The sequence below is a fragment of the Octopus bimaculoides genome, chromosome 11 (assembly GCF_046866305.1).
Source record: "Octopus bimaculoides isolate indiv1 chromosome 11, ASM4686630v1, whole genome shotgun sequence".
Taxonomy (NCBI): domain Eukaryota; kingdom Metazoa; phylum Mollusca; class Cephalopoda; order Octopoda; family Octopodidae; genus Octopus; species Octopus bimaculoides.
In genome coordinates this window covers 45,280,098-45,307,684 of record NC_142938.1, presented here as the reverse complement: position 1 = coordinate 45,307,684, position 27,587 = coordinate 45,280,098, and the positions used below count along the sequence as shown (strand labels likewise).

At 36.7% G+C, this 27,587-nt stretch overlaps 1 protein-coding gene across 1 annotated transcript in view; it reads right to left on the bottom strand.

Annotated features, from left to right (window-relative positions):
• Positions 1 to 27,587, bottom strand: part of LOC106879834 (DNA repair protein XRCC3) — a 198,497-nt gene that overhangs the window by 74,494 nt on the left and 96,416 nt on the right. The window contains exon 3 of the mRNA XM_014929538.3: positions 27,104 to 27,196. Coding sequence (XP_014785024.1) covers positions 27,104 to 27,196 — 93 coding nt within the window. The remainder of the gene's footprint in view (positions 1 to 27,103; positions 27,197 to 27,587) is intronic.

Genomic DNA, 27,587 nt, shown 5'->3' with positions numbered 1-27,587 from the left:
AAATAACCCCCTAATTATTGGAGCTTAAAATTTAGAAAAAAAGCTTTTGTAAGGCATTATAATACTATCCATGTATAAGAATCTTTCATATTTCTTTAATCTAATCTTTGACATGTTATATACGTTAAAATATGGTATGTGTATATATATATATATATGTACACACACACACACACACACACACACACATATATATATATATATATATGTATATAATAATAATATTAGGGATAAATATCCAAAATTACAGGTAAAAGCTCAATTAAGTTTCACAGTATTAAATATATATATATATATAGTTTTAGGGAAAAGAACCAAGGTTCATGAACTCATCAATGAAAATCCACTGTCACATATAGAAAAGTTAATAAGTAAAAGCACAATAAATAAGTATAATATAATACAAAGTAAATATCATAAGATAAAGATAATAAAACAACTACATGTGTTTCATAACCAGTTTTCAAATAGAAAGAAAATTTAAATCGATTAAAACTATCGAAAATCAATTCTATTCAAAAGTATAGCTGGTCTTCGAGTCAAAGTACAACAATAATAATAATAGAAGAATGTATATATCGACCAATAATAAATGACAAATGAATGTATATAAAATACTTATATTAAGATAGAAAAATATTATTAAAAATATCAAAATTATAAACATTCCATAATCAACCCTACGTCCATCATAATATAAGCTAACAGGAATATTATATGCAAAAATCAACTTAACAAATTTTTCGTTTAAAATACAATTTGAATGAAGTTTTAGGTTAAAATAATAAACATAGAATTAGTACATATCTAAACGATGCAATAGTTTAAGCTAGAAGATTTTAGACTAAAATCGTTTATTTAAAAGAAGTCTAGTAAAAATATTGTGTAAATAAAAGGAATAGAAATAAAAATATGAATGAAATATTATTATTTGGGATTACACTTCTGCGAAAGATGCTTTAAAAACTTAATTCAAAACTTTTAAACTGTCATATTTCTTATTATATATTTATACTTATACATATTTACATATATTTATATACATGTATGTATATATGTATATTTATGCATACATATATATTTATATATATCTTTATAATTTTCGATTAGATAAGTATTAAATTTATTTTTAACTAGCAGTATAACCCGGCGCTGCTCGGGATTAAGCTAGGATTATTAAATGATTAAGTCCTTTATTTCAAACCAAAATAAGTAACATCGACATCAGATTTGAGCGAAATCCGTTGAAATTGGTTTGGCTGAAAATGGTTTGCTGGCAATTTGATTGGGAAATCCCATAAGGAATCAGTTTATTGGTTATTTTCACTTATTGACTCTTTTTTTAAATGTTGCATTAGAGATCTGCATAGGAGAAGGTTGATCTGAAGGTTTGCATTGGGGATCTGGATTGGAGTAACTTAGGAAAGCTTACCAACAACCTTAACCAAAAAATAAGGAGCCTGTCCCTTCTATGTTAACTGTAACCCTAACCCTAACTCTGACCCTAAAACCGTAACCCTAACCCTAATCTTAATCGTAACACCCTAGTGGAAATCGTGCGGGTGTTAATCTGAAAAATTACCAAACCCTTTTTGTGGTCCGAAAAACGGGTTGGGGTGGGGGTGGGGGGTGGGGTGACTGACAAATTGTTACATACGTTTTTGTTTCATAGTTGTGAAATATAAACAAAACTCTTTCGTTCCCAAAGTAGTATATGTGCGTATGTGTGAGAGTGAGAGGGGGGGGGGAGAAAGATTATCGATTTTTACAGCTATCTATCTTGATATAATAAGTATTTTTATATGAATTCATTTGTTATTTATTGTTGGTTGATATATATACATTCATTTTATTATTATTGTTGTGTTTTGACCTGAAGATTGGCTATATTTTTGAATAGAATTGATTTTCAATCGATTTAATTAATTTGATTATATTTTATTTTCTATTTGAAAATTTGGTTGTGAAGTACATGTAGTCGTTTTATTATTTTATGATTATTACTTTGTATTTTATTATAGTTCTTTTTAGTGTAGTCACTTATTAAATTTTTCTATATGTGACTGGATTTTCATGGATGAGTTCATGAACTTCGGTTCTTTTCTCTAAATTATATATATATATATATATATATATATATATATATATATATATAAATAATAATATATGTATGTATGTATATATATATGTATATATATATATATGTATATATATATATATATATATATATATATATATATATATATATATATATATATATGTATATTTATATGTGTGTGTATATATATATATATATATATATATATGTGTATGTGTATATATATATATGTATATATGTATATATATATATGTGTATATATATATATGTATATATTTATATAGGTGGCACATAAGATGCACCATTTTGAGCGTGGCCGTTGCCAGTACCGCCTGACTGGCCTTCGTAGGATTTTTGAGCGAGATCGTTGCCAGTGCCCCTGGACTGGCTTGTGTGGGTGGCACATAAAAAGACACCATTTCGAGCGTGGCCGTTGCCAGTATCGCCTGACTGGCCTTCGTGCAGGTGACACGTAAAAGCACCTACTACACTCTCTGAGTGGTTGGCGTTAGGAAGGGCATCCAGCTGTAGAAACTCTGCCAAATTTAGATTGGAGCCTGGTGTTGCCATCCGGTTTCACCAGTCCTCAGTCAAATCGTCCAACCCATGCTAGCATGGAAAGCGGACGTTAAACGATGATGATGATGATGATGATGATGATGATGATAACCCAGTATTTCACACTTTATCTTCACACACTGGCCTTCTCCATCCCATGAGACGTTACAGTTTAATGAACAACAACAACAATAATAATTTCTTTTATTACAGGACATTATAAAGACAGGTAATATAACATGGAAGTTTACACAGAAAATGAATTAGAACCCCCGCCCCAAATGTGATAAAAAGCATGTATTACAAATAATTAATGATACAAGAGAATTTCCAGCAAGGGCTAATCAAGGAACCCCATAGAATCAGGATCACCCAGACCACCAAGGAAAAGCACTCTCTCCCAAGTATCAGTCTTTAACTTACATATTGAAAGTAGACCTATTCATTCTTACAATTTCATTGGAGATGAGCACTTCCCTCTCCACCTTCACTTTCTTTTACAAATGAAACTGGAAAAAGTTGATAACTTGACTGAAGATGAAAGATGAAGATGAAGATGAAGAGTCAGTCCTTTCAGCCTCATCCAGCACAGTCTCTATTGACAGAGGAAAGCTAACTGCCTTTCCAGTTAAAACAAGGTAGTAAGGTGATCTTCACAATGGATTTGGTTGAGAGATGGATTCATCCTACATGCAACAACAAGTCAGTATGCTCAACAAGTATTTGTAGTTTGGTTTTGTTACCCTGCATGCATCTCTGATAGGTCTATCTGATGGTACTTCTGCACTTGTAGAGTTTATCTCAAACCAGTAGTGCTCCTTCATAACACTGTCAAGCCAAGGGTTTCTAGAAGCTAACTATAGTCTTCACTTTGAAAGTCTCCCTGTACATACATATGAGCTCATTTTTGTTGATGCCTAGGGAATGACTGTCATAAAACATCAATACAAGGAGTTACATGAACATATATGTTCAACCCTTGCAAGAGGAAAAAGACACACACACACACACAAGATATACATAAAGTAAAATAAAAAGCATCTAGGGAAACTAGTAGTGGCAAAACTGGTTTTATTGGTAAAATATAAAGTTTTATTAGTTCACATGCACTTTGGAGACTTAATCTGTCATGTGGTCTAATACCACCATTTATTCCTTGGATGCCTTTAGCAGGGTCTGCTCTAATGCAAGCTTTTGAACCAGGTTCTCATCAGAGGATAACACAATATTTTGTTACACTATTTTCTTTAGCACATTTATTGCAAAGTGGTACTGTTCTTTAGAAGGTACTGGTGAAAATGATTTCTCCAGCAGATATCTGCTACAAGTTATAACAGGAATCCAGCTCTATAGGTAATGCCTTAGGAAGATTCCCTATGTACTAGCAAATCCATCTGTGATTAACTACTTCTAATTGGGTTATTTATAGAATTAAAGTAGTGACCACTTCCCTTCTTTCCTCCACCAGTTTCACCAGTCCAGCAAAAGTCCTAAGAGCTGCCCTACTGTCTTTGACTTAAGCCATAACAAAAAATTAGAAATAGCTTTGTGTGTGTAACATGAGTTTAGATGAACTGTTATGAACAACGCATCTACCTAAATTGTTATGATGGTTGTCCTAACACTCATGTCCTTTATACAATTTAAAACTTCTTACATAATCTGTGATCATTTGTTTGCAGCTGGAACGTTTTATTTACATAGCTAAATAATTATCAAATGGACAGTTAAGCTCTGAAATTCTTTAAGATGTGTTTGTTTTGGTGTCTTCTCTTTGATACCAACTCTTGCTTTTTATTTAAGAAGTTGTAGGGTTGCATTACATGGTTAAACTGTTTAGTTAAGCAATGGCTGCATCTTCATGGTCCTGTATTATTGATTAATTTCACAGATAGATGTATTTGGACAACTTCATTTTGTTAATTTTGATTTAAAAACAATAAGCAGCAAAGGTGTTCTCTTCTTCCCTGATATAATGTGTATCCTGCTTATTGTATGTTGCTAAATTTCTGCAAGCGTTACCTATCATCAAGGAGCAGTCATTAGTTTTAGTTTTAATTTCTCAAATAATCTGCAATATCGTGTCTGCAGAGTTAGAATCAAGAAATTTTATTTCAAATGCTTGATCTCATATATTTAGTATAAGTCCTCAGTATTTTTAGATTGGATCCAGAAAAGCAGAAGACATTTGTTTTCTTAATATCTATATTTTTAAAAACATTTTAAACTTTGGGCAGCTAGACAGAATTGACTGCAATGTGTAATGATGAAAATTGCTTTGTTTAAGTTTCTAGCTAACTTCTTAATTACGTTTAGCAAGTCAATGGATGTTGTTTTTTGTTATGTATATGTTAGCTGCCTACGAGTTACTTATTTGACTGCCATTTACTGGTAGGGAGGTCAAGAATGAAGCTGAGAAAATTAATGAAATGTAAATTCAAAATTCAATCTCTACCACTTCAAGAACTAGTCTAGCAATTACAGTAAACAAGACAATGGCAAACAGTGGTTACACATATGGTTGTGCAGTTCAGTTTACTTTGTAACCACACGGTTCCAGGTCCAATCCCATAGCAGAGCAGCTTGGACAAATGTCATCCACCATGGCCTCATGACGACCAATGCATTGAGGATGGAACTTGATGCATGTTTACCATGTAGACATGTTGTGTGTGTGTGTGTGTGTGTATGTGTGTGTGTGTGTGTGTGTGTATGAGTGAATGAATGTGTGAGTGTGCGTGTGTGTGTGTATTTTTCACCACCAAAAGATGTAAACACTGATGAAAAAATCTGATATACTGGTGCCTTGAAATAAAAATACCCTGTACTAATGATTCTGCTCCAGTACTCCCTTGTCCCTCTTGCCATCATAAAAGCCTAAACTAGTGATTGGCTCTTTGGAAACCTTTATCCAAAGATGCTATTGTTCACAAAATGCTATACAAAATAAATATTTTTCTTCAAGCAACTGCAGTCAAGATGCATTTCACAATGTCATATCAAGAATCTCTGTCCTCCATAAGATTTGAATGTCTTTGCTAATAACATCATCACTGTCAAGTAGTCTTCATCCCTTTGAGGGTGTGGTAGTTTCCAAAATATTCACTTTTCCCCATAAAAAAGATTTTGAAGAAAATAAATAGAAACTTCATATTAAGTAACAAACAACAAAAAAAGACATACTGATATCTCACAGAAGTTCTGCTTTACTCACCTAACATAGAAAGTGGGATATGTTGTAAAGCAGTCACAGACATCTAGCAACCCATAGGCCATCTGCAGCCCACAAGACTTTCTGAATGGTACGTGGTGTACCATTCAGAAGGTCTATTGAATTATCAGATCAATCTTCAACATGGTTGAACAACCAATCCTAACCAGTTGGAATTCATAGTATGGGTTGTACTAGCCATCCTTTTGATCACCAAATAGAAAATGTGGCTAATGGGACCTCCATTTGAGTGATTTTCTGAGTCGCCATCTCATCCTTGCATGCCAGTTTGTCATAAGGTTACCAATTTACAGCTGAGTAGACTAGAGCAATGTAAAATGAAGTGTCTTGCCCAAGAACAACACACAGCTGGTCTGGGAATCAAATCCACAACCTCTCAATCATGAGTGCAACACTCTAACCACTAAGCCACACGCTTTCACAATGAAAAATTATCTTGAACTTTTAGTAGTGTGTCTTGCAAGATTATGAGCCATGTCTTGTGTTGCCCACTTCTCAGAAAAAAAAAAAGAGAAAAATTGCCCATGTCAGTTCTGAATCATATTTGATGCAAAGCTTACATCTATGTGTAAAGGTCAATCTGACAATCTTACTGAATACTCCACTTTCAATGCAAAGAGTCAGAACATTTCAAAACAAATTTGCTAACAATGACAAAAATATAAAATTTAGGCCATCCAGAAATAAATTCCAGAAACAAGATGACATCAAATGCAGATCAAAATCCAAAAATGCTTACATAATATCTGACACACACAAAAAAACCCCCCAATTTTAAAAAAGGAAATATACTAAAAAAAATATTCACATTGCAAAACATTATAAGAATCTAATGGTAAAATATACAATGAAATCCAAAGTAGCCAGTGTAGGAGTTTTGATGTGGTCACTCAATCTGCTAGAAATGGCAGCTAACTTTTTTTCTGAAAGTATACTCTGCTGACATGAATCAGGAGGGGTATACTGGATAATGTAGTCCACGACTTAGTACCCAAGAGAACGATAGGTAGTCATGACTGGAACATTTTTGATCATATGTTTACTCAGTCAAAGTTGACCTGGAATTAAAATACAATAAAATCCACATGAAATCACAGTAAACAGTGCTAAAAGTGAATATTAATGACTGTGTAGAATCTCTATGAAGAAAACATTGCAGAATCCTTGAAAGACTACAAATTCATAAACCCTGTAAAGAGTAAATTGACATTTTGTGGACATTGTCAGCCCCTACATCAAGAAAGCAGAATAACAACTTGGAGAGGCATAGTTATTGGTTAGGTGTCATGTCTTTAGTAGCCAAAAGATGTTATAATGATTTCTTATATTAGCACTAAGCCATAAATTTCATGGAAAGGATACAGTCAATTGAACTTACTCCAGTATATGACTAGCACTTATTTTATTGACCTCAGAAACATAAAAAGCAAAGTTAGTTTGATGCAATCTGAACTCAGAACATGAAAGTAGGTAATTCATCTTTCTGATACTAACTCACCCGAGACTGCCTTGGGTGGGCTGGTACAAATTTCCTGCCTTGGGTGGGTTGGTTAAAATTTCCTGTGAAAATTTCACATTAATTTATGTTTCAAGCATGAGCTTAATAATAATAATTTAGTAAAGTTATTTTACTAAATTCTTCATTATTCAAATTAATGGAAATAAAGAGAATGTATTTCAACAGAAATATGGTAACAAAAGGGTTAAATAATGCAAAAATGTATAGTAAGACATAAGAGAAAAGTACTAAAGTGTGTTGCTACTGTTTAACACAAAGTTAGTCCTGATCTTGCAGACCTTTGATCAAAAGGGTTTGTAGTGGATATGTATCTTGCCGTAGTGAGTTGGTCTGTTGGGTTTGAATAAACTGCAGAGACTCGGTAATCAGAGTATAATTTCATTTATTTAGCAAAATTATGATACTGAGTTGAGCGGACATCGAAACATATCACTACATTACAAACGTGTATAACTAGCTACGAGTTATATGCGGAGAAAGCATGTATTTGGTTCAGCTTGGTTGATAGCAGTTAAAACCGCTTTTCGTATGTTCGAGTCAGAAACTAGATTCAGACTGCCCATCTACTGTTCCGTATTGTATTTATAGTTAGCAGCGAGGTAGACGATCTATTTTTAGCTATGGTGAAATTCTGCTGCTGATTTACAAAAAGGGCGCCAATTTAAGGTTTTCACTAAGGGCGCTGTCAATCTATTTTTAGCTATGATGAAATCTTAACTAACTCAATCTAAGGCTATGATGTCCGTTACAGGTTCTTATTGTAAAACATTCTGGTCCTTGTTTTTCATGACCTGGTGTATCTAGGGCTACATAATCTGATGCATCTATTTTCTATAAGATGGCAAGGTGTGATTGAAGGGAAGTCTAGTTGCTGTTCTTAACTGTTTGAATGACAACAAAGAATCCCTCTCTAATTTCACAATAATTAGGTTTACATATGTATGTCCCTTTTCTTATCATGAAATGAATTTGATGTAACCTACAAGACATAAAAATCTATATCATGATAGATATGTAAGGAAAACATGTACCATAACACCTTCAAGCATGAACATAAACAAAAGTTGCCAATTCGTTATGGTCAACTGTACAAGGGCAGTTCATTAAGAGATAGTGGAAGTAACATGCATATATAAGTCCCATAATCAAAGTTTTAGCATTTCACTTCATCTGGAATAAACCTTCAAACATTAGATAGATTTATATGTAATCATATGGAAGAATAGATTTAAGAATAGGTTAATTTCTAAAGAAGGAAGGAGACTAGAATATAATCATTGGTGTAATTTAGCTAATTATCAATGAATGTGAAGCAGAATTTGAACTGAAAAATAATAGGCATGCACACATGTATGTTTGTAACTAGTATATAGGTAATTAAATCTATTATCATTTGAAATTTTGCTTCACATCCAATGAAGATCTTAGTATCCACTTGGATACCTGTAGAGAACTATGGAATTGATTTAATTACATATACATAGATACATATATGTATAAAGATAAATATTTATCTCAAACAGTAGTGTGATAGAATTAATCACCTGATATTTAATAATAACTGCGAACAGTTGCTTGATTCATTTGTTCATTTCCATGCTAGCATGGATTAAATGAATATGTTATTGGGGCTTTGTTTTACAGCTTGATGCCCTTTCCCATTCCCTTCCCTATGCAAATCCTTACCTGTTTTTCAAGTAAGAGAATTCTTATTCCATATGGCTCTAAAGAGGATTTGTTGATAGGAGAAATGCAAACAGAACATCATGCACAATATTGTAACTTTCAAATAAGAGAGTGGCAAATATAAACAAATACACAGACAGACACACACACACACAATGGGCTTCTTTTATAGTTTCTGTCTACCAAATCCACTCATAAGGCTTAGATTAGGATGGAGATTAGGATGGAGATTAGGCTTAGATTAGGATGGAGATATACTAGAAAACGTTTATCAAAGGTGCCACACATTGGAACTGAATCTGAAACGATATGGTTTGGAAGCAAACTTCTTCACCACACAACCATGCCTCAATAGTATATATTAATGGGTGTTGGTTCCATCAGCTTCAAAGCTTGGGGAAACAGAAGTTGAAAGCTTCATATTTTTCTCAATAGCAAGAAAGACTGAAAATCCAAGTTGGGTCACAGACTGGATTTATGGGCATTTACAACCTATGATACACTGTTTGCCATATATGTGTATCTGTATATGTTTAGGAATACTTACATATAAACACACATGAAAGGTAAACTTTCAAAGATAAACACATATAAGTGCGATCATTTCCAGCTTCGCCTTACTGGCACTTGTGCTGGTGGCATGTAAACAAAACATTGGAATGACCCTGTGCAGGTGCACATAAAAAATCACCATTTGAGCATGGCCGTTGCCAGTACCACCGGACTGGCCTTCGTGCCGGTGGCACGTAAAAAGCACCCACTACACTCTCGGAGTGGTTGGTGTTAGGAAGAGCATCCAGCTGTAGAAACTCTGCCAGATCAGATTGGAGTCAGGTGTAGCCATCTGGTTTGCCAGTCCCCAGTCAAATCGTCCAATCAATGCTAGCATGGAAAGCGGATGTTAAATGATGATGATGATGATGATGATGATGAAGCATACACTCACACAAATACATATACTCAAATGTACATATTGTAACAGGTAAGTAGTTTTTACTGTGATTAGAAAGAGAGAACGCCGAAATTTGATTTAGATGAAGGTTCCATACAAATATTTGGTGTACAATAGATTGAGATTGCAGTGGTTTTTTTCCTGGCACAGTGACAGGATATAGACATCTGCAGTGCTGTAGTGCTTTAGTGCACTGACAACAGTCAAGTGACAGCAGTCAATCAATCTCATATAGAAAGCGCATCAACTGCAATGGAGGATTTCTAGAAAGAGTATAATGGTGTGTTATCTTACGCTGAAAACACAGGGAACAAACTGAGAAATGAATGAATAAGTAACGGAAGGAAAGAATGAAAATAATATTTATAGAATGCTTCTGTTGTGTTAAAGTTTTAAACACAATAACCAACCAAAAGCTCTATAACTGGTTTTCAATAATTTCTGCTCTATGACTTCATTAAAGCTATGGCAAACACCCAAACTACCTGACCTTAAATACAAAATGTTGTCTATTTACAAGTAGCATCTCAGAAATATCCAGTCAAATCCAGCAAGAGTTTTTCATCTATAATTTCTACACTCTATTTTTAAAATTACTTTATATTTGAATATAAATTTTAAATCAATCCTTTTAGCCAGATATATTTTGTGCCTGTTTACATTAAACGTTCAAAGTTCATTGGAGTTGACTTTGCAACATCAATAAAAATAAATCCAAATCATGTTCCAAAGTCATTTCAATCAACTGCAACCCTCCAAAATAAATTTGTGATTATTTGTCTAGTCAAGAAATATTATTTTATACATTATATAAATTAGTTGAAAAACCACTGCTGTATAAGGAGTGAAATCATAATTAATCTTGAACGAATAATAACAGATCTGTTAAAGAATGGTGACAGACCTGAGTCATAAAATAAAATCCAGATTGACATTTATAGAGTGTTAAAAGAACTTGGTGTTAACACTACAATGAGTGGAGAAAGTTTTAGCAAGCCAGTTAATTGTACATTGCAAGTTTGATTCTTAGTTGTCATTTCATCTCACACATCGTATCTACAATTTCCAATCACAGTCAACTGCCTGGAATGAAGGCTTTTATTAGGGTTGATATACCCAAAAAGATGAAGTGCTTGGTGATTACCTAATGACTCATTAAGGGTTATGGAATGTTTTGTTATATCACAATTGACTTAAAATAAGAGACAAAAAAGAAGGAAAGAAAAAAAAACACTGGAAAGAATCCTAATGAAAGAGAAATTAGAGTTAAATATTTTGTTTAATAATAGATGAATGATTCAACTAATTCTGAATGTCATTAATTAAAAGACAATACCAGATATGTACTTATCTCTCAACACTAAGTTCACCAAACTCTATATGTAAGTGTGGCAGGCAGTGATGGAAATGTGAGGGGATGTGAAAGGGGTTAGCATGACCAAACTTTTCAGCTCACAGAAAGGAGATTTATAATATCAAATCTCCTTCCTAACCTCAGCCTTATAGACCTTAGCATACTCCTAGTTCTTTAAACCCATTTCCACCACTTATCTATAATATAAATTGAACATGAGCGACCGTTGTATTCTTTCTTGTCTCAAGGTTCACGGCCAAATGGTTGGGTGGATTCACGTGAAAAATGGCACACACGTGGAGACGGGTGCATAGATTGGAACACGCTTTGTATTTTTTTCCTAGTCCCCATAATTACCGAGAAAATCGATTAAAACAACCAGCGTGTGTACGTGTATGTGAGTGTGTGTCACTGAAGCCATTCATACATACATACATAACCACTCTCTCTCGGTTTTTCTGTCACTCTCTCTCTCATATACATACACACCATCATTACACACACACTATTATTACTCTCTCTGTCTCGCACACCCCATCAAACATACACACGCACATCAATTGTTCCGTCTCACGCCAACTTCAAAAGAAATTCAGTCATAAAACTGTCCATGTCTTTTCATTTGACGCCCACTTCAAAAGATCCCCTTTCCCCAAAATACATATTAAAAAAATATTTTCACTTGTCCGGCTATTGATCGAGAGATAAAACACAAACCACTTCCTGCTGACTGCAAAACTCCCACCAAATTAGCTGCAAAAAACACACACACATGCACACACGTCCATTTCATATGTCTTTCACTTTCTCTATGATTATACACATGTCCAATACAATAGCTCTCACATACATTTTCGTCTTCAACAGGTATGTATCTATTCTATAATATAAATTGTTTCTCTATAAGTGTATAACAATTACTTATTCCATACTTCTTCACTTAGCTTTTATCTTTACTTTTCTTAAATTGGATACATCTGCTATTAATTCTAACATACAATTTCCCCGTTAATTCTTACAGCTTCATTTTCTATTAAAGCAATTCTTAACATCAACTTCTTAATGACTCTTCTATTTTTTCCTAGCACCCATACTTACCGAGAACATCAATTAAAACATTTTCTAATGCAATTCCCCTTTCTTCTGCCATTAACACAACCAGTTGCTCTCTCTCTCTCTCTCTCTCTCTCTGTCATTCACTCACTACAAAAACTGAATAAAAAAAATTTCAGTTATCTCTCTCTCTCTCTCTCATATACACACACACCATCAACATTACTCTCTCTGTCTCTTCACACACACTCACAAAAGCAATTCATATACACACCACACATTCTGTCTCATACACCCCATCAAACACACACAGACACATGCACGCACATCAATTCTTCTGTTTCATGCAACTTCAAAAGAACTTCACTGATACAACAGTGCTCTCTCTGTCTCTTTCATGCCGACTTAAAAAAATCCACCTTTTTCCCCAACCACATATTAAAGAAATATTTTCACTTGTCTGGGCATTGCTATTACAGAAAATTCACAACAATTCGACTTGAGAGATAAACACAAACCACCTCATGCTGACTGCAAAACTCCCGCCAAATTATCTGCAAAAACACACGCATACACACACACACATCCATTTTATATATCTTCTTTCAATTTCTGCTCTTGGATTAGACAAACGTCTAATACAATAGCTCTCAGCTACATTTTGTTTTCTAAAAAGGCACGTGTCTATTTTTTCTATAAGCGTATAACAATGACTTATTCCATACTTCTCCACTTAGCTTTTATCTTCACTTTTCTTAAATTGGATACGTCTGCTATTACATTGCAGAACTTTGACAGTACAGTTACAAATCATTTCTGCTTTACTTCTTACATACAATTTTCCCGTAAATTCTTACAGTTTCATTTTTTGGTGATGATTGAAATCATCATCATCATCATCATCATCATCATCATCATCGTTTAACGTCCGCTTTCCATGCTAGCATGGGTTGGACGATTTGACTGAGGACTGGTGAAACCGGATGGCAACACCAGGCTCCAGTCTAATTTGGCAGAGTTTCTACAGCTGGATGCCCTTCCTAACGCCAACCACTCAGAGAGTGTAGTGGGTGCTTTTACGTGTCACCCGCACGAAAACGGCCACGCTCGAAATGGTGTCTTTTATGTGCCACCCGCACAAGCCAGTCCAGGGGCACTGGCAACGATCTCGCTCGAAAATCCTACGGGAGCCAGTCAGGCGGTACTGGCAACGGCCACGCTCAGGATGGTACATCTCATGTGCCACCCGCACAAGAACCAGTCCAGGGGCACTGGCAACGATCTTACTTGGCTTGCCAGGTCTTCTCACGCACAGCACATTTCCAAAGGTCTCGGTCAGTAGTCATCGCCTCGGTGAGGCCCAATGTACGAAGGTCTTGCCTCACCACCTCAGCCCAGGTCTTCCTGGGCCTACCTCTTCCACGGGTTCCCTCAACTGTTAGGGTGTGGCACTTTTTCACGCAGCTATCCTCCTCCATTCTCACCACATGTCCATACCAGCGCAATCGTCTCTCTTGCACGCCACAACTGATTCTTCTAATGTTCAGCTTTTCTCTCAAGATACTTACACTCTGACGGGTATTCACATTGACATTACACATCCAACGGAGCATACTGGCTTCATTCCTTGCGAGCTTACGTATGTCCTCAGCAGTTACAGCCCATGTTTCACTGCCATGTAGCATGGTTGTTCGTACGCATGCGTCATACAGTCTGCCTTTTACTCTGAGTGAGAGTCCCTTTGTCGCCAGCAGGGGTAAGAGCTCTCTAAACTTTGCCCAGGCTATTCTTATTCTAGCAGCTACACTTTCAGCGCACCCACCCCCACTACTAACTTGGTCGCCCAGATAGCGGAAGCTATCGACTACCTCTAGTTTTTCACCCTGGAATGAGATAGAAGTTGTTTCCTGTTTGTTTACAGTCTTTATTGCACCTGAACATCTGCCACAAACAAAAACTAACTTGCTAGTTAACCTGCCTTTGATGTTGCTGCACCTCTTATGTGTCCATAGCTTGCACCGGGTACATCTTATAGAGTTACTACCTACTCCTTTTCTACATACTGAGCAGGGCCATCTACCTGAAGGGGTTTGTGTTTTATCTACCTTCCTACTTACATATATATATATACATACACATATATATATACATACATATATATACATACACATATATATATACATACATACACATATATATACATACATATATATATACATACATACATATACATACATACCTACATTATATATACATATATATATACATACATATATATAAATACATATATATATACATATATATATATACATATATATACATATATGAACAGTTTGTGTTTTTAAACCGAATGTATTTTTTCTGATGTTATATTTATTCCTGAAAATGTATAAAGAAATTTTGATTTATTAATTCTCTTAATGAATTCTTTATACTGAAATATATATTGAAGAAGATAAATATGTTCATTTGAATGTATACGTTTTTGCGTCGTAACTCTTTTATTATTATTATATATATATATATATATATATATATATATATATACATATATATATATACATATATCATCATCATCATCATCATCATCATCGTTTAACGTCCGCTTTCCATGCTAGCATGGGTTGGACGATTTGACTGAGGACTGGTGAAACCGGATGGCAACACCAGGCTCCAGTCTGATTTGGCAGAGTTTCTACAGCTGGATGCCCTTCCTAACGCCAACCACTCAGAGAGTGTAGTGGGTGCTTTTACGTGTCACCTGCACGAAAACGGCCACGCTCGAAATGGTGTCTTTTATGTGCCACCCGCACAAGCCAGTCCAGGGGCACTGGCAACGATCTCGCTCGAAAATCCTACAGGAGCCAGTCAGGCGGTACTGGCAACGGCCACGCTCAAAATGGTGCATCTCATGTGCCACCCGCACAAGAACCAGTCCAGGGGCACTGGCAACGATCTTACTTGGCTTGCCGGGTCTTCTCACGCACAGCCCATTTCCAAAGGTCTCGGTCCGTAGTCATCGCCTCGGTGAGGCCCAATGTACGAAGGTCTTGCCTCACCACCTCAGCCCAGGTCTTCCTGGGCCTACCTCTTCCACGGGTTCCCTCAACTGTTAGGGTGTGGCACTTTTTCACGCAGCTATCCTCCTCCATTCTCACCACATGTCCATACCAGCGCAATCGTCTCTCTTGCACGCCACAACTGATGCTTCTAATGTTCAGCTTTTCTCTCAAGATACTTACACTCTGACGGGTATTCACATTGACATTACACATCCAACGGAGCATACTGGCTTCATTCCTTGCGAGCTTACGTATGTCCTCAGCAGTTACAGCCCATGTTTCACTGCCATGTAGCATGGTTGTTCGTACGCATGCGTCATACAGTCTGCCTTTTACTCTGAGTGAGAGTCCCTTTGTCGCCAGCAGGGGTAAGAGCTCTCTAAACTTTGCCCAGGCTATTCTTATTCTAGCAGCTACACTTTCAGCGCACCCACCCCCACTACTAACTTGGTCGCCCAGATAGCGGAAGCTATCGACTACCTCTAGTTTTTCACCCTGGAATGAGATAGAAGTTGTTTCCTGTTTGTTTGCAGTCTTTATTGCACCTGAACATCTGCCACAAACAAAAACTAACTTGCTAGTTAACCTGCCTTTGATGTTGCTGCACCTCTTATGTGTCCATAGCTTGCACCGGGTACATCTTATAGAGTTACTACCTACTCCTTTTCTACATACTGAGCAGGGCCATCTACCTGAAGGGGTTTGTGTTTTATCTACCTTCCTACTTATTAGGATTTTGGTTTTAGCTAGGTTGACTCTAAGGCCCTTCAATTCTAGACCTTGCTTCCACACCTGAAACTTCTCCTCTAGTTCTGATAGTGACTCCGCAATTAGGGCAAGGTCATCAGCATAGAGGAGCTCCCAGGGGCAACCTGTCTTGAACTCCTCTGTGATTGCCTGGAGGACTATGGTAAATAATAGGGGGCTGAGGACGGAACCTTGGTGGACCCCTACCTCTACCCGGAATTCATTGCTGTACTCATTTCCAACCCTCACCTTACTGGCCGCATCTCTGTACATGGCTCGCACAGCTCTCACTAGCCATTCTTCTATCCCAAGTTTCCTCATTGACCACCAGATAAGGGATCGGGGGACCCTGTCAAAGGCTTTCTCCATGTCAACGAAAGCCAGGTACAGAGGTTTATCCTTGGCTAGGTATTTCTCTTGCAACTGTCTCACTAGAAATAAGGCATCAGTAGTGCTTTTACCTGGCACGAACCCAAACTGCATCTCATCTAAATTGATTCGCTCCCTAATTAGTTGGGCTATGACCCTCTCTGTAACTTTCATAACCTGATCTAACAGCTTGATGCCTCTGTAATTATTTGTATCTAAAGCGTCCCCTTTACCTTTGTAGCAGTTGACTATGATGCTGCTACACCAGTCATAGGGTATGACTCCTTCGTGTATCACCTGGTTCGTAATACGGGTGACTAGGCTATAGCCAACACTGCCAGATATTTTGAGCATCTCTGCAGTGATTCCTGATGGGCCGGGGGCTTTCCCGGTCTTCATACTCTTAATTGCTTTATCTACCCTGGTACTATCAACTCGGATAGCTGGTCCCTCTATTGGGTCGACATAAGGCAGGCTCTCTTTCTCCCATTCATTCTCTTTATTAAGCAATCTATCGTAGTGGCATCTCCAGACCTCTTTCTTTGCATCCTCATTTAATGCAAGCGTACCATCATCCATGCGAACACATTTCTCTCCTACAACATCACTATTCTCTCTCCTACACTGTCTTGCAACCCGAAATACCTCGAGTCTTTGGTCCTCACGGCGCAGAACATTGGCAAATCTTTCCTTATCTGCTTCCCCTCTGGCTAAATAAACCTGTCGCCTAGCCTCCCTTCTGGCACATTGGTACAATTCCCTGCTACCACCGTTCTTCCAGTCCTTCCAAGCTTGTTTCTTTTGTCTAATAGCCCTGTCTACCTCCTTGTTCCACCACCACGTTACTCTGGGTTGGGAGGGGACCTTACACCACCCACAAATCTGGTCGGTGGCTTTCAACAGGTTGTCCCGCAGAAATCTCCAATTGTCTTCCACGTTGTATGATGCTATATCCCCTTCTATTTCGTTAAATGCTTCAAGTAACTTGTCTCTAAGTCTCTGTCCGTTTGCAGGGTCTTTAAGCTTCCACACCCTTCTTCTCCAAGCCTGTCTAATTCTGGGCACCCATTTTGCCTTGATCCCAAAGTCGCTAACTACTAATCTATGTTGTGGGGTACATTCTTCGCCAGGGTAGGTTTTGGCATTTATAAGCCGCCCTCTTTCCCTATTTCTGGCGAGGATGTAGTCGATTTGGCTAGAGTGTCTGCCGGAGCGGTAGGTGACTAGGTGACTGGCAGGTTTCCTGAAGTTGGTATTGCAGACTATAAGATTGGTTGCATCACAGAACTCCAGCAGTCTGGTTCCCTCCTCGTTGCGGGAACCGAAGCCATAGCCTCCATGTATGCCATGGAAGCCCCCAGCACGACGTCCGACATGACCGTTGAAGTCTCCAGCCACAAAGAGAAGGTCCCTGTCACTCGTCGACGAGGTAGTTTGCAAGAGGGTGTCATAGAATTGGTCTTTCAGACCATCTGGTAGCCCAGGTTGAGGTGCATAGGCTGAGATGACAGTAGCTAATCTATGATGAAGCACTAGTCTGATCTTAAGTACTCTGTCACTTACTCTAACGACCTCGATTACCTTATCCACCCATTTCTCCGCTAGAAGTATTCCTACGCCCCCGACCCCGTCAGTGTTCCCTGCCCAGAAAATCTTGTACCTGTGTTCTTTGCCTGTGAGGAACCTTGCAGAACCTCCTCTCCATCTTACTTCCTGGATGCAGCACATATCTACGCATCTCCGTTCAAGCATCTCAACAATTTCACCAGATCTACCTTTCAGCGTGCCGACGTTGAGAGTGCCAATCCTAACAGTATGGGTGTTGGGGGTGTGGGCCTGTAGCATATATATATATATAATTTAGAGAAAAGAACCGAAGTTCATGAACTCGTCAAACATTTTCTAACTGTTAAAGCAATTCTTAACATCAACTTCTTAATGCCTCTTCTATTTTTTCCTAGCCCCCATACTTACCGAGAAAATCGATTAAAACTTTTTTTAATGCAAATCCCCTCTTTGTTCTGCCATTAAAACAACCAGTTGCTCACACAGCAACAAGGGGACTACAGGATGACAGTCAGCCAAAACTTTCGCTATGCTGTCTCTCTTCTTTTACCTCTTTGAGGGGTTAATTATCTTCATCTTTAGTTACAGTTTCTCAGTCAAACTATATAATACGCAGAATTGTCGCATTAATACAGTAGGGTGTTTTGAGGGAGATTTGGCTGCTATTTCTACCAGGTCTACCTACCATGTAGAGGTCTGAATTTAATTTTCATTCACAGATTTGCATTTCAAAAATTTAACATAAATTTTTCCATAAATCAACTATCGTAAAAATTTTCTACTATGACCTCACATTTTCTATGTATGAGTGAGTACCTTAAAAGATGTGATTAGACAGAAGTCCAATAGAATAGTTCTCAAAAACAAACTATGTACAAATTCTTTCTTCACAACTCCTGAAGCTGTTTTCTGCGAAGATATTTTGGAAAGACTTTGCCCCCCCCCCTTTTCTCCCAAATTTGTTTATTTAAAAAATTTTTTTTGCCAAAAATCCCCATTTTTGGATATGGAGGTTCGAGAAAATTGCCAAAAATCGGCATTGTGAAATATTTTCCTCCCGAACTTCTTCAATTTTGATTTTTTTCCCCAACACTAACCCTAAAACCCTAGCCCTAAACCCTAACCCTAAAACCCTAACCCTAACCCTAAAACCGTAACTGTAAGTACAGAAATGTTTTGAAATTTTTTGTCTGAATCATAATGTCCATATTTTTCCCCATATTTACAAAAAAAAAAAAAAAAATTCTTAAAAAAAATTTTATAAAGATTTTTGGAAATTTTTTTTCCAGAATCATAATCATAATCTCCGTATTTTGTCACATACTTTGAAAAAAAAAAAACAATTCTGAAAAAACTTAAAAATGAAGGAAATGGCGGTGGGGGTAATTTAGAAATGCTGATTTTTGCCAATTTTTTTGCAGATTCGTATTCCCCGTAGCCAAAAAGGGGGGGAGGGGTTCTGTCGGAAAAAAAAAATTCAAGAAAGGGTGGGTTTGGGGGGTGGGGGGGTGAAGCCGTTTTCTGACAGGGGGAGGGGAGGAAATTTTCATACAGCTGGAGACTCCAATCAAAACAGGGGACCCGAAATGATAAGGTTGAGAAATGCTGTTATAGATTATGCCTAACTGAAAACGATCACAGCCACATCATCCAAACAGACAGGGTGAAACTGGGCTTAGCTGCTAGTTACAATCATAAAACTCTGCTGCAAGTAACAGTAATGGTATTTTATTGACAAAGAATTTGTTGTTTGCAGAATCAAGTTTAAGTTTTCATCTGGAACAGGCCTGTGCCTTATCTAGGGTACATGTTAATCTACATAATGTTATGTAAACCAAAGATAAACACTGGCTCTATTAGATGCTTGTGATTTGCTAAAGAATAAGGCTTAACTTAGAATAATATTCTAGGGATTACATTGGCCATCATCATTATCATTTAATGTCTGTTTTCAATGCTGACATGGGCTGGATGGTCTGACAGGAGCTGGTCAGCTGGAGAGCTGCCTGGGTTCCATGTCTGATTTGGCATGGTTTCTACAGCTGGATGTCCTTCCTAATGCCAACCACTTTACAGAGTGTACTAGGTGTGCTTCTGTGCAGCACCAGCACAGGCACATTTATGTGGCACCAACATGGGTGATTTTTATGTGGTACCAACACTCACAAGTCCACAAGATTAGGAACGTTCAGGTGAAGAGGGATGTAGGGGACGTGCCAGTATGCAAGGATGACCATGTATTTACTTAGCTTGACATAACTTCTCAAGCACAGCAAACTTCCAGAAGTCTCAATCCTCTGTTGTCATCCCCTCTGTGATGCCCAACATCTGATATACAATACTGTACTTATTTGTGCTTAACACTGCATTAACAGTTGTCTTAAATGTTCAGCCAACATCTTTAGATAAAACAGTCACCTTAACAATTACAATACCCAACAATTGCTGGTTAAGTCAGATAAAATGTGTGTTCTATCAGCAGAGACTGGATCAATGATTAATGTAAGGTCTGCTTTGATGACCTACACCTACAACCCACAATAGACATTTTACCTAATCAGATTTGATTAGATTCATAACAGCACAAATAAAGGTGTCCAGAGGATGTTGACACATGCAGACCATCTAGTAGAGACAATGGGTTTGAGTATAGATGATAGTGATGAAAGTAACATGTTTAGAGATCACACACATGACCACAGTGATGAATATGCAATATATACTTCTCAGATACCAGCCATCAAATATATTCAAATTATGGATGCCTTCAGTCTGTAGAGACCAAGTTTTACAGCTACTACAAATAGTGGACTCTGGCAGTGCCTCAAAAATACAAATCTTAATATAAACTTGGTCTCCCTTCAATATGAGAGACCTGTTGCATGAAAGCAACACAGTCTAGGTTGCTGTACTTGTTTCCAGGTGGTGATTAATTAATGAATAATATTCAGTGAATACTACCACTGAGAGATCAGGCTGAATAGTACTTATTGATAAACAAGTAATCTAAATGAGATAATGTATTGCAACAATTTAAATTATCATAATAATTCCAATTTTCTACCTGTATCAGTGGTTTAGTGGATAAGGATGTTGATATGTTTTGTTTAGAAATAAAGGATCTAAATTCAAATCCAGTCTGGAACAATAAGCATATTCAGGAAAAGTTCACCTGGCAAAATTTAGAGAGTGAACTGAATGGAATGTGTATTAGAAATCCAAAATATGAGGCTAAAAATTTAGATAATTTTAAAGAAGTTGTATTGAAGTACAATGGTGCAGAAACATGGAATCTGACAAAGAACTGTTAGCTCAACATGCTCACAAATAATATGGAAGACCATAAAACAATGAAATTGGTCTGAGAACAAACAAAACTAAATGACATCAGCAAATATAAAGAGTTGCTGAAATGGAATTGGGCTGAATACATCCAGCAGAATGACAACAGATGAGTGACAACTAGTAGGTATAAAAGTAAATAAACTAAATTCTAAGATACTATAGAAGAAATTGAGAATAACAAGCATGATGGTAGGATAAATAGGATAAATTTCACAAAAACTGGAAATCAGAGACTTTGCTGAGCAGTAGGAAAGCAATGGCAGGTGATAACTGTAAACAATTATCACTGTCATATAAGTGGAGTCCTTCATTAACAATCTTCCATGAAAACAATGTAATATAGTGCAATGGTACTTTTATTACATGAGTACCATTTGTGTTTTCTTGCTATTGAAAGAGACAAAATTGGCATAGCTTCACTAGAATACGCTTTCAAGATACCTGTTCAGTGTGGGTTTCGTGTGAGGTGTGCAGGTTGCATGAGGACAATAAATGGTTGAGGAAGGTTAGTAAAGAATGAGGGATAGTATCATCTGCACAAGAGTGAGCACTGTTGTATGTGATGTAGGTCATTGATGTATAGAAGGAAGAGAGTGAGGAGGACAAAACTGAATTGCTAAGGTTGATAGAAGAAAGGAACAGAAAGAGCTCTGTTGGCACATGTCGCAACAGGTCATAAGAAGCTATCAATCCAAGAGACATGAGATGAGGCCATAAGAAGGCAGTTTCAACAGATTTGCATATTAGATATGGTTGAAAGCTTTGCTGTTGTTGAGGGCATTAACAATATCGCTTTCACCAAATATATATATATATATATATATATATATACATACGTTAAAAGAAAAGCCACAGTCATCACTCACAAGTGAGCATGACTTGGTAGCATGAACTATACTTTTACTAATTAGTTTAGGCACCCAAGTAGTCATGAACAGACATATATGAAGCATTCAGTGAAAGAATGGAATATCCAACAAAATTTCAAAAATTACATTTTTCATTTCAAACATATATTTGAAACTTCAGCTTTATCCATGCAAAACAAAAAAATAAAATTTTATTCATACTCTTTCACATTGAAATTTAAGATGGCTGTTCAGTAAAAGACAAGTAAGGGATGGGCACAGAGGAGTCTAAACGGGGAGACAAATAGCCATTTGATAATTAAGTTTGTTTGGCGTATGTATGTGATGAACTTTTATCCTGTTTTCTATTTTGCGGGTTCCTTTTATCTGTTTTTTTTAGATGTGTTGTGAAGTTACATTAATTTTACAAAAAAAAATATACAATTTTCAATCAATGTTTACAGTTTCATAATCAAATTTATAAACCAGCTATAAATTAAGAAGATATAACAAAAAAATTCCAGTCATCTTCTTTTTTCAAAATATCAACACTTACTAGGCAATAATAGCTCACTTAAAAATATATTGAAATTTTTTTTGTTTGTTTTTCATTAAACTTCAGCCAAGTTGGGGCGCCACCTTAAAGAATTTTAATAAAAAAAATGAATCCCAGTACTTATTTTTTAAAACCTGGTACTTATTCTATTGGTTTCTTTTGCTACACCATGAAGTTATAGGGACATAAACATGCCAACACCATTATTTACATTATTTACAATTAATGGATATTTGTCCTCATCTTGTTTGTTGTTAACACAACATTTCGGCTGATATACCCTCTAGCTTCATCAGGTGTCTTGGGGAAATTTTGAATCTGGGTTCTCATTCCTAAGGTATTTTTTGATGTTATTATCATTATTATTCAGGTCACTGCCTGGAATCGAACTTGGAATCTTGGGGTTAGTAGCCTGCGCTCTTAACCACTAAGCCATATGTCTGTGGGCCTATGGTGTAGTGGTTAAGAGCGCGGGCTACAAACCTCAAGATTCCAAGTTCGATTCCAGGCAGTGACCTGAATAATAATAATAATAATAATAATAATAATAATAATAATAATAATAATAATAATAACAACAACATCGAAAAATACATTAGGAATGAGGACCCAATTTGTCCCAAAGTTCTTATCTTAATGTAAAATTAATGAAGTGAATATCTTTTATCTCCCTCTTGATCTCTGACATCATCTGACAAATGTCACCAGGATGGTGTGAATCAACCAAGCTTTAGCTGTTAGAAATAGCAATCCAAATGCTTTTAAATCAGATCCCAATGCTGGATGGTCAAGAACCAAATGAAGGGCAGATTTTCAATCCTGAGATCATCTTGATTCCAAAAAGGTATAATATGTCTATGTAGAGCAAATGTAGACTGAGATACAGGGGTCCTGGATGGACAGACAGAATTTCGCTTTTATTATTATTATCATTATCATTATTATGATATATACATATATATATATATATATATATATATATATATATATATATATATATATATATATATATATATATATATATATATACATACATACATACACACTCACATACATACACATGATGAAATTCTTTCAACTTCCATCTACCAAATCCACTCACAAAGTTTTGGTTGGCTAGAAGACGTAATAGAAGACTCTTGGCCAACGTACCATGCTGTGGGACTGAACCTGGAACCATGTAGTAGGGAAGAAGACTTCTTACCACACAGCCATGCCTGTAAATAATTCACTAACTCATAAAATATGTTAGGAAAATTTTAAATGGCTTTTGTGCCAAATTTGTAAAATGTGGAATATTCCTTTCCTCCACTGAATGTGTCATATATTCTGATCAAGTTATTCCCTGTGTATTTTATGTTTCTAGACAGTTTGTATGCAAACAAATATTGGAGGTCCAATAATAGACTACTAATCAAATGAAAATCAAGTTATCATATCAAGTATCATATATCTAAATGATCTAACTTATCTGCAAAAAGGATAAATAAATAAAAAAACAAACCAATCTGGACAATAGTGTTAGTGCAGTGCCTCAACATTGACAAATGGCTTTTATTCTTTTACTGGTTTTAGTCATTAGACTGCAGCCATGCTAGGACACCATCTTGAAGGGTTTAGTTGAATACATCAACTCCAGAATTTATTATCTTTTCCAAGTCTGGTACTTAGTCTATCAGTCTTTTTTGCTAAGTTACAGGGAAGTAAAATAGACCAATGCTGGTTGTCGTGGGATGGAAGACAAACACAAAACAGAGACTTATACACTTGGTGTGTTTGTGTGTGTGCATGTGTGTGTGTGTGTGTGTGTGTGTGTGCATGTGTGTGTGTGTGCATGTGTGTGTGTGTGTGTGTGCACGTGTGTGTGTAAATTGATGGCTCATCGTAATTACGATGTGCCATTGGTTTGTACTACCAGCCAACCTATGATGAATGGAAAAACATAAGAGAAATTGTCTCTTTTATCAGCTCGCAGCACCCTTGTCTGGTTTCTGTGACTGAAGAGGAGATAACTACTCCAAAATGCTTGCATCTCACAGGCAGTGCTGTGAGCTGATTTGGGTATATTTACACCATATGTCTACAGCAAGAAATTTTCTCCATGACAAAACACAGTGAATGGCTTGTTTACAAGTTCAAACATGCTGTTAGCATATTCATATTTTTCACTGTTTAGAGCTCTCACCTCATAATATATATATATATAGAAATATATATAAAGAAAGAATAAGATAAAGAGACCAATGGCAAAGTTAGAATTATATTTCATGTATAAAGTCTTACAGCTGTTTCAGGGAAAATCCAATGTATCCCTTCATCGGAGACGGTAATAGTAGAAGAATGGATTATTACATCTATAATAGGAGATTTGCAGTAAGAAGTGAGAGCGATGCGTAGAAGAAAGAACAAAAAAGAAAAAGTACTTGGAGTATAGTTCCATTCCAACATTAGACATCCATGTAAAGAATCCTTGTGGGTATTTTCTGGAGATAAATGTAGTTACTAAGGTGGATATATGTCATATCGTATCCAGTATACTCAGTGCGTTGTTCACTCAAAGGGTAGTCCGAATCGAGTGAGAGATGTGTGTAAGATTAAGAGGTCAAGCCTTAAGGCAGGAAGGAAGGGGGGAGGAAGTAAGTTTTAAGGTTTGGTTGACTCCAACACCCTTCATAACCTTTATATAGAAATATATATAAGCAAAGTAGCTAGTTGTAAAATCTCAAGAAGAGATGTAAGTAGTAACTATACTAACAAGTAAAGTTAATCACCACATTGTTACTACTAGTTTAGCCCCAGCTGGTTATTGGTGCAGCGTTGCACCCTGTACATATATATTGTCTACCATCCTCCAGCAAACAACAGGATCATGTGACTAACTTAGTTTCAAGCTAGTTTGCTCATCTTCAGTAGTGAACACCTGATTGCCAGAGAGGTGGCCAAAATCTGCTCCAGCTAGCAATACATTGTAAACTAAGTGACCATCAGTCACTGATTTGCAACAAGCAAAGTAGCTAGTTGTAAAATTTCAAGAAGAGAAGAGAGTAGTAGCTATACTAACAAGTAAAGTTAATTTTATGTCTTTATTGCCCACAGGGGGCTAAACATAAAGGGGACAAACAAGGACAGACAAAGGGATTAAGTCGATTACATCAACCCCAGTGCAGTTAATCAACGCTGAAAGGATGAAAAGCAAAGTCGACCTCGGCGGAATTTGAACTCAGAACGTAATGGCAGATGAAATACTGCAAAGCATTTTGCCTGGCGTGCTAACATTTCTGCCAGCTCGCTGCTGTAAAGTTAATTGCCATATCAAAATGGCTGTTCTATGTTACTACTAGTTTAACCCCAGGCAGATCATCTGTCAGCTGGTTATCAGTGTAGCACTGCACCCTGTACATATACATTACCAGCAGGGGAGCAAACCCCTACCATCCTCCAGCAGACAACAGGATCCCAAGACTGACTCAGTTTCAAGCTGGTTTGCTCATCTTCAGTCACGAACACCTTATACATACATAAATACACACACACACACACATGCATATATATAATCTAAGATCCTAGTAGGGTATTTCCAGAGAAGCACTCAACCTGAGTTCTGGGCTACCAACACTGTTAGATTCCAGACTAATAATGAAGTTCTTGAGGTGTAGAAAATCCTGGCTTCATGATGGTAAAATCGTTGTGTGGGTGTAGCAAAGACTAAAATACATAATATATAAAATGAGTTGCTAACCCTAACCCTAACCCTAAAAGTTTCCATCTACCAAATTTACTCACTAGGCATTGATTGCCCCCAAGACTATTGTAGAAGACACTGAAGGGGCAATGCAGTGGGATTGAACCTTAAGCCAGGTAACTGCGAAGCATGCTTCTTAACCATAAAGCCACACCATTTCAAATATAGTTTCTTACCAAATACCGTAGTAAGAATTCCCTGTATAGGAATAGATACTTGATGAAGAAAAGTTAGTCACATGAAATCAACTTCATATCATAAAAGAGATCTACCTTTTATCTGCTTAACACTCTAGAAAATAATTAGGATGCAAATATGTATCACAAATAAAACATTATTTTCCAGATATGGAACACAATTCAGTTATTGGTTAGAAGAATTGAAAACATAGATACACAATCAAAACTGATCCATACCTCTCAAAGCTTTGTCAAGAACTTCACAGCTTGTTGAAAGTTTCTCCACTTTCAAAGCAGGAGGGACATTACTGTGCTTTGTTAAATTAAAGGCTGAAGAAGAAGAAAAAGAAGAAATATTATTATTAAGTAGAAGGAAATGTTATTACCTTGTTGTCTCCTATACACATACATACACACTAACACACACGCATGTATATCAGCCTCCTCATTTTATCATTTAACTTTTATTTTTTTCAGTCATTTGAATGCTGTCATATTGGGGCACCACCTTGAAGGGTTTTAGTCACACAAATCGACCCTAGGACTTATTCTTTTGAAGCCTAGCACTTATTCTATCAATCTCTTATGCTGAACCACTATGTTATGGGGACGTAAACACAACACCACCAGTTTTCAAGCAGTGGTGGGGGACAAATGCAGATACAGTGACATGCACACACACACACACACACACACACACACACACACATATACATATATA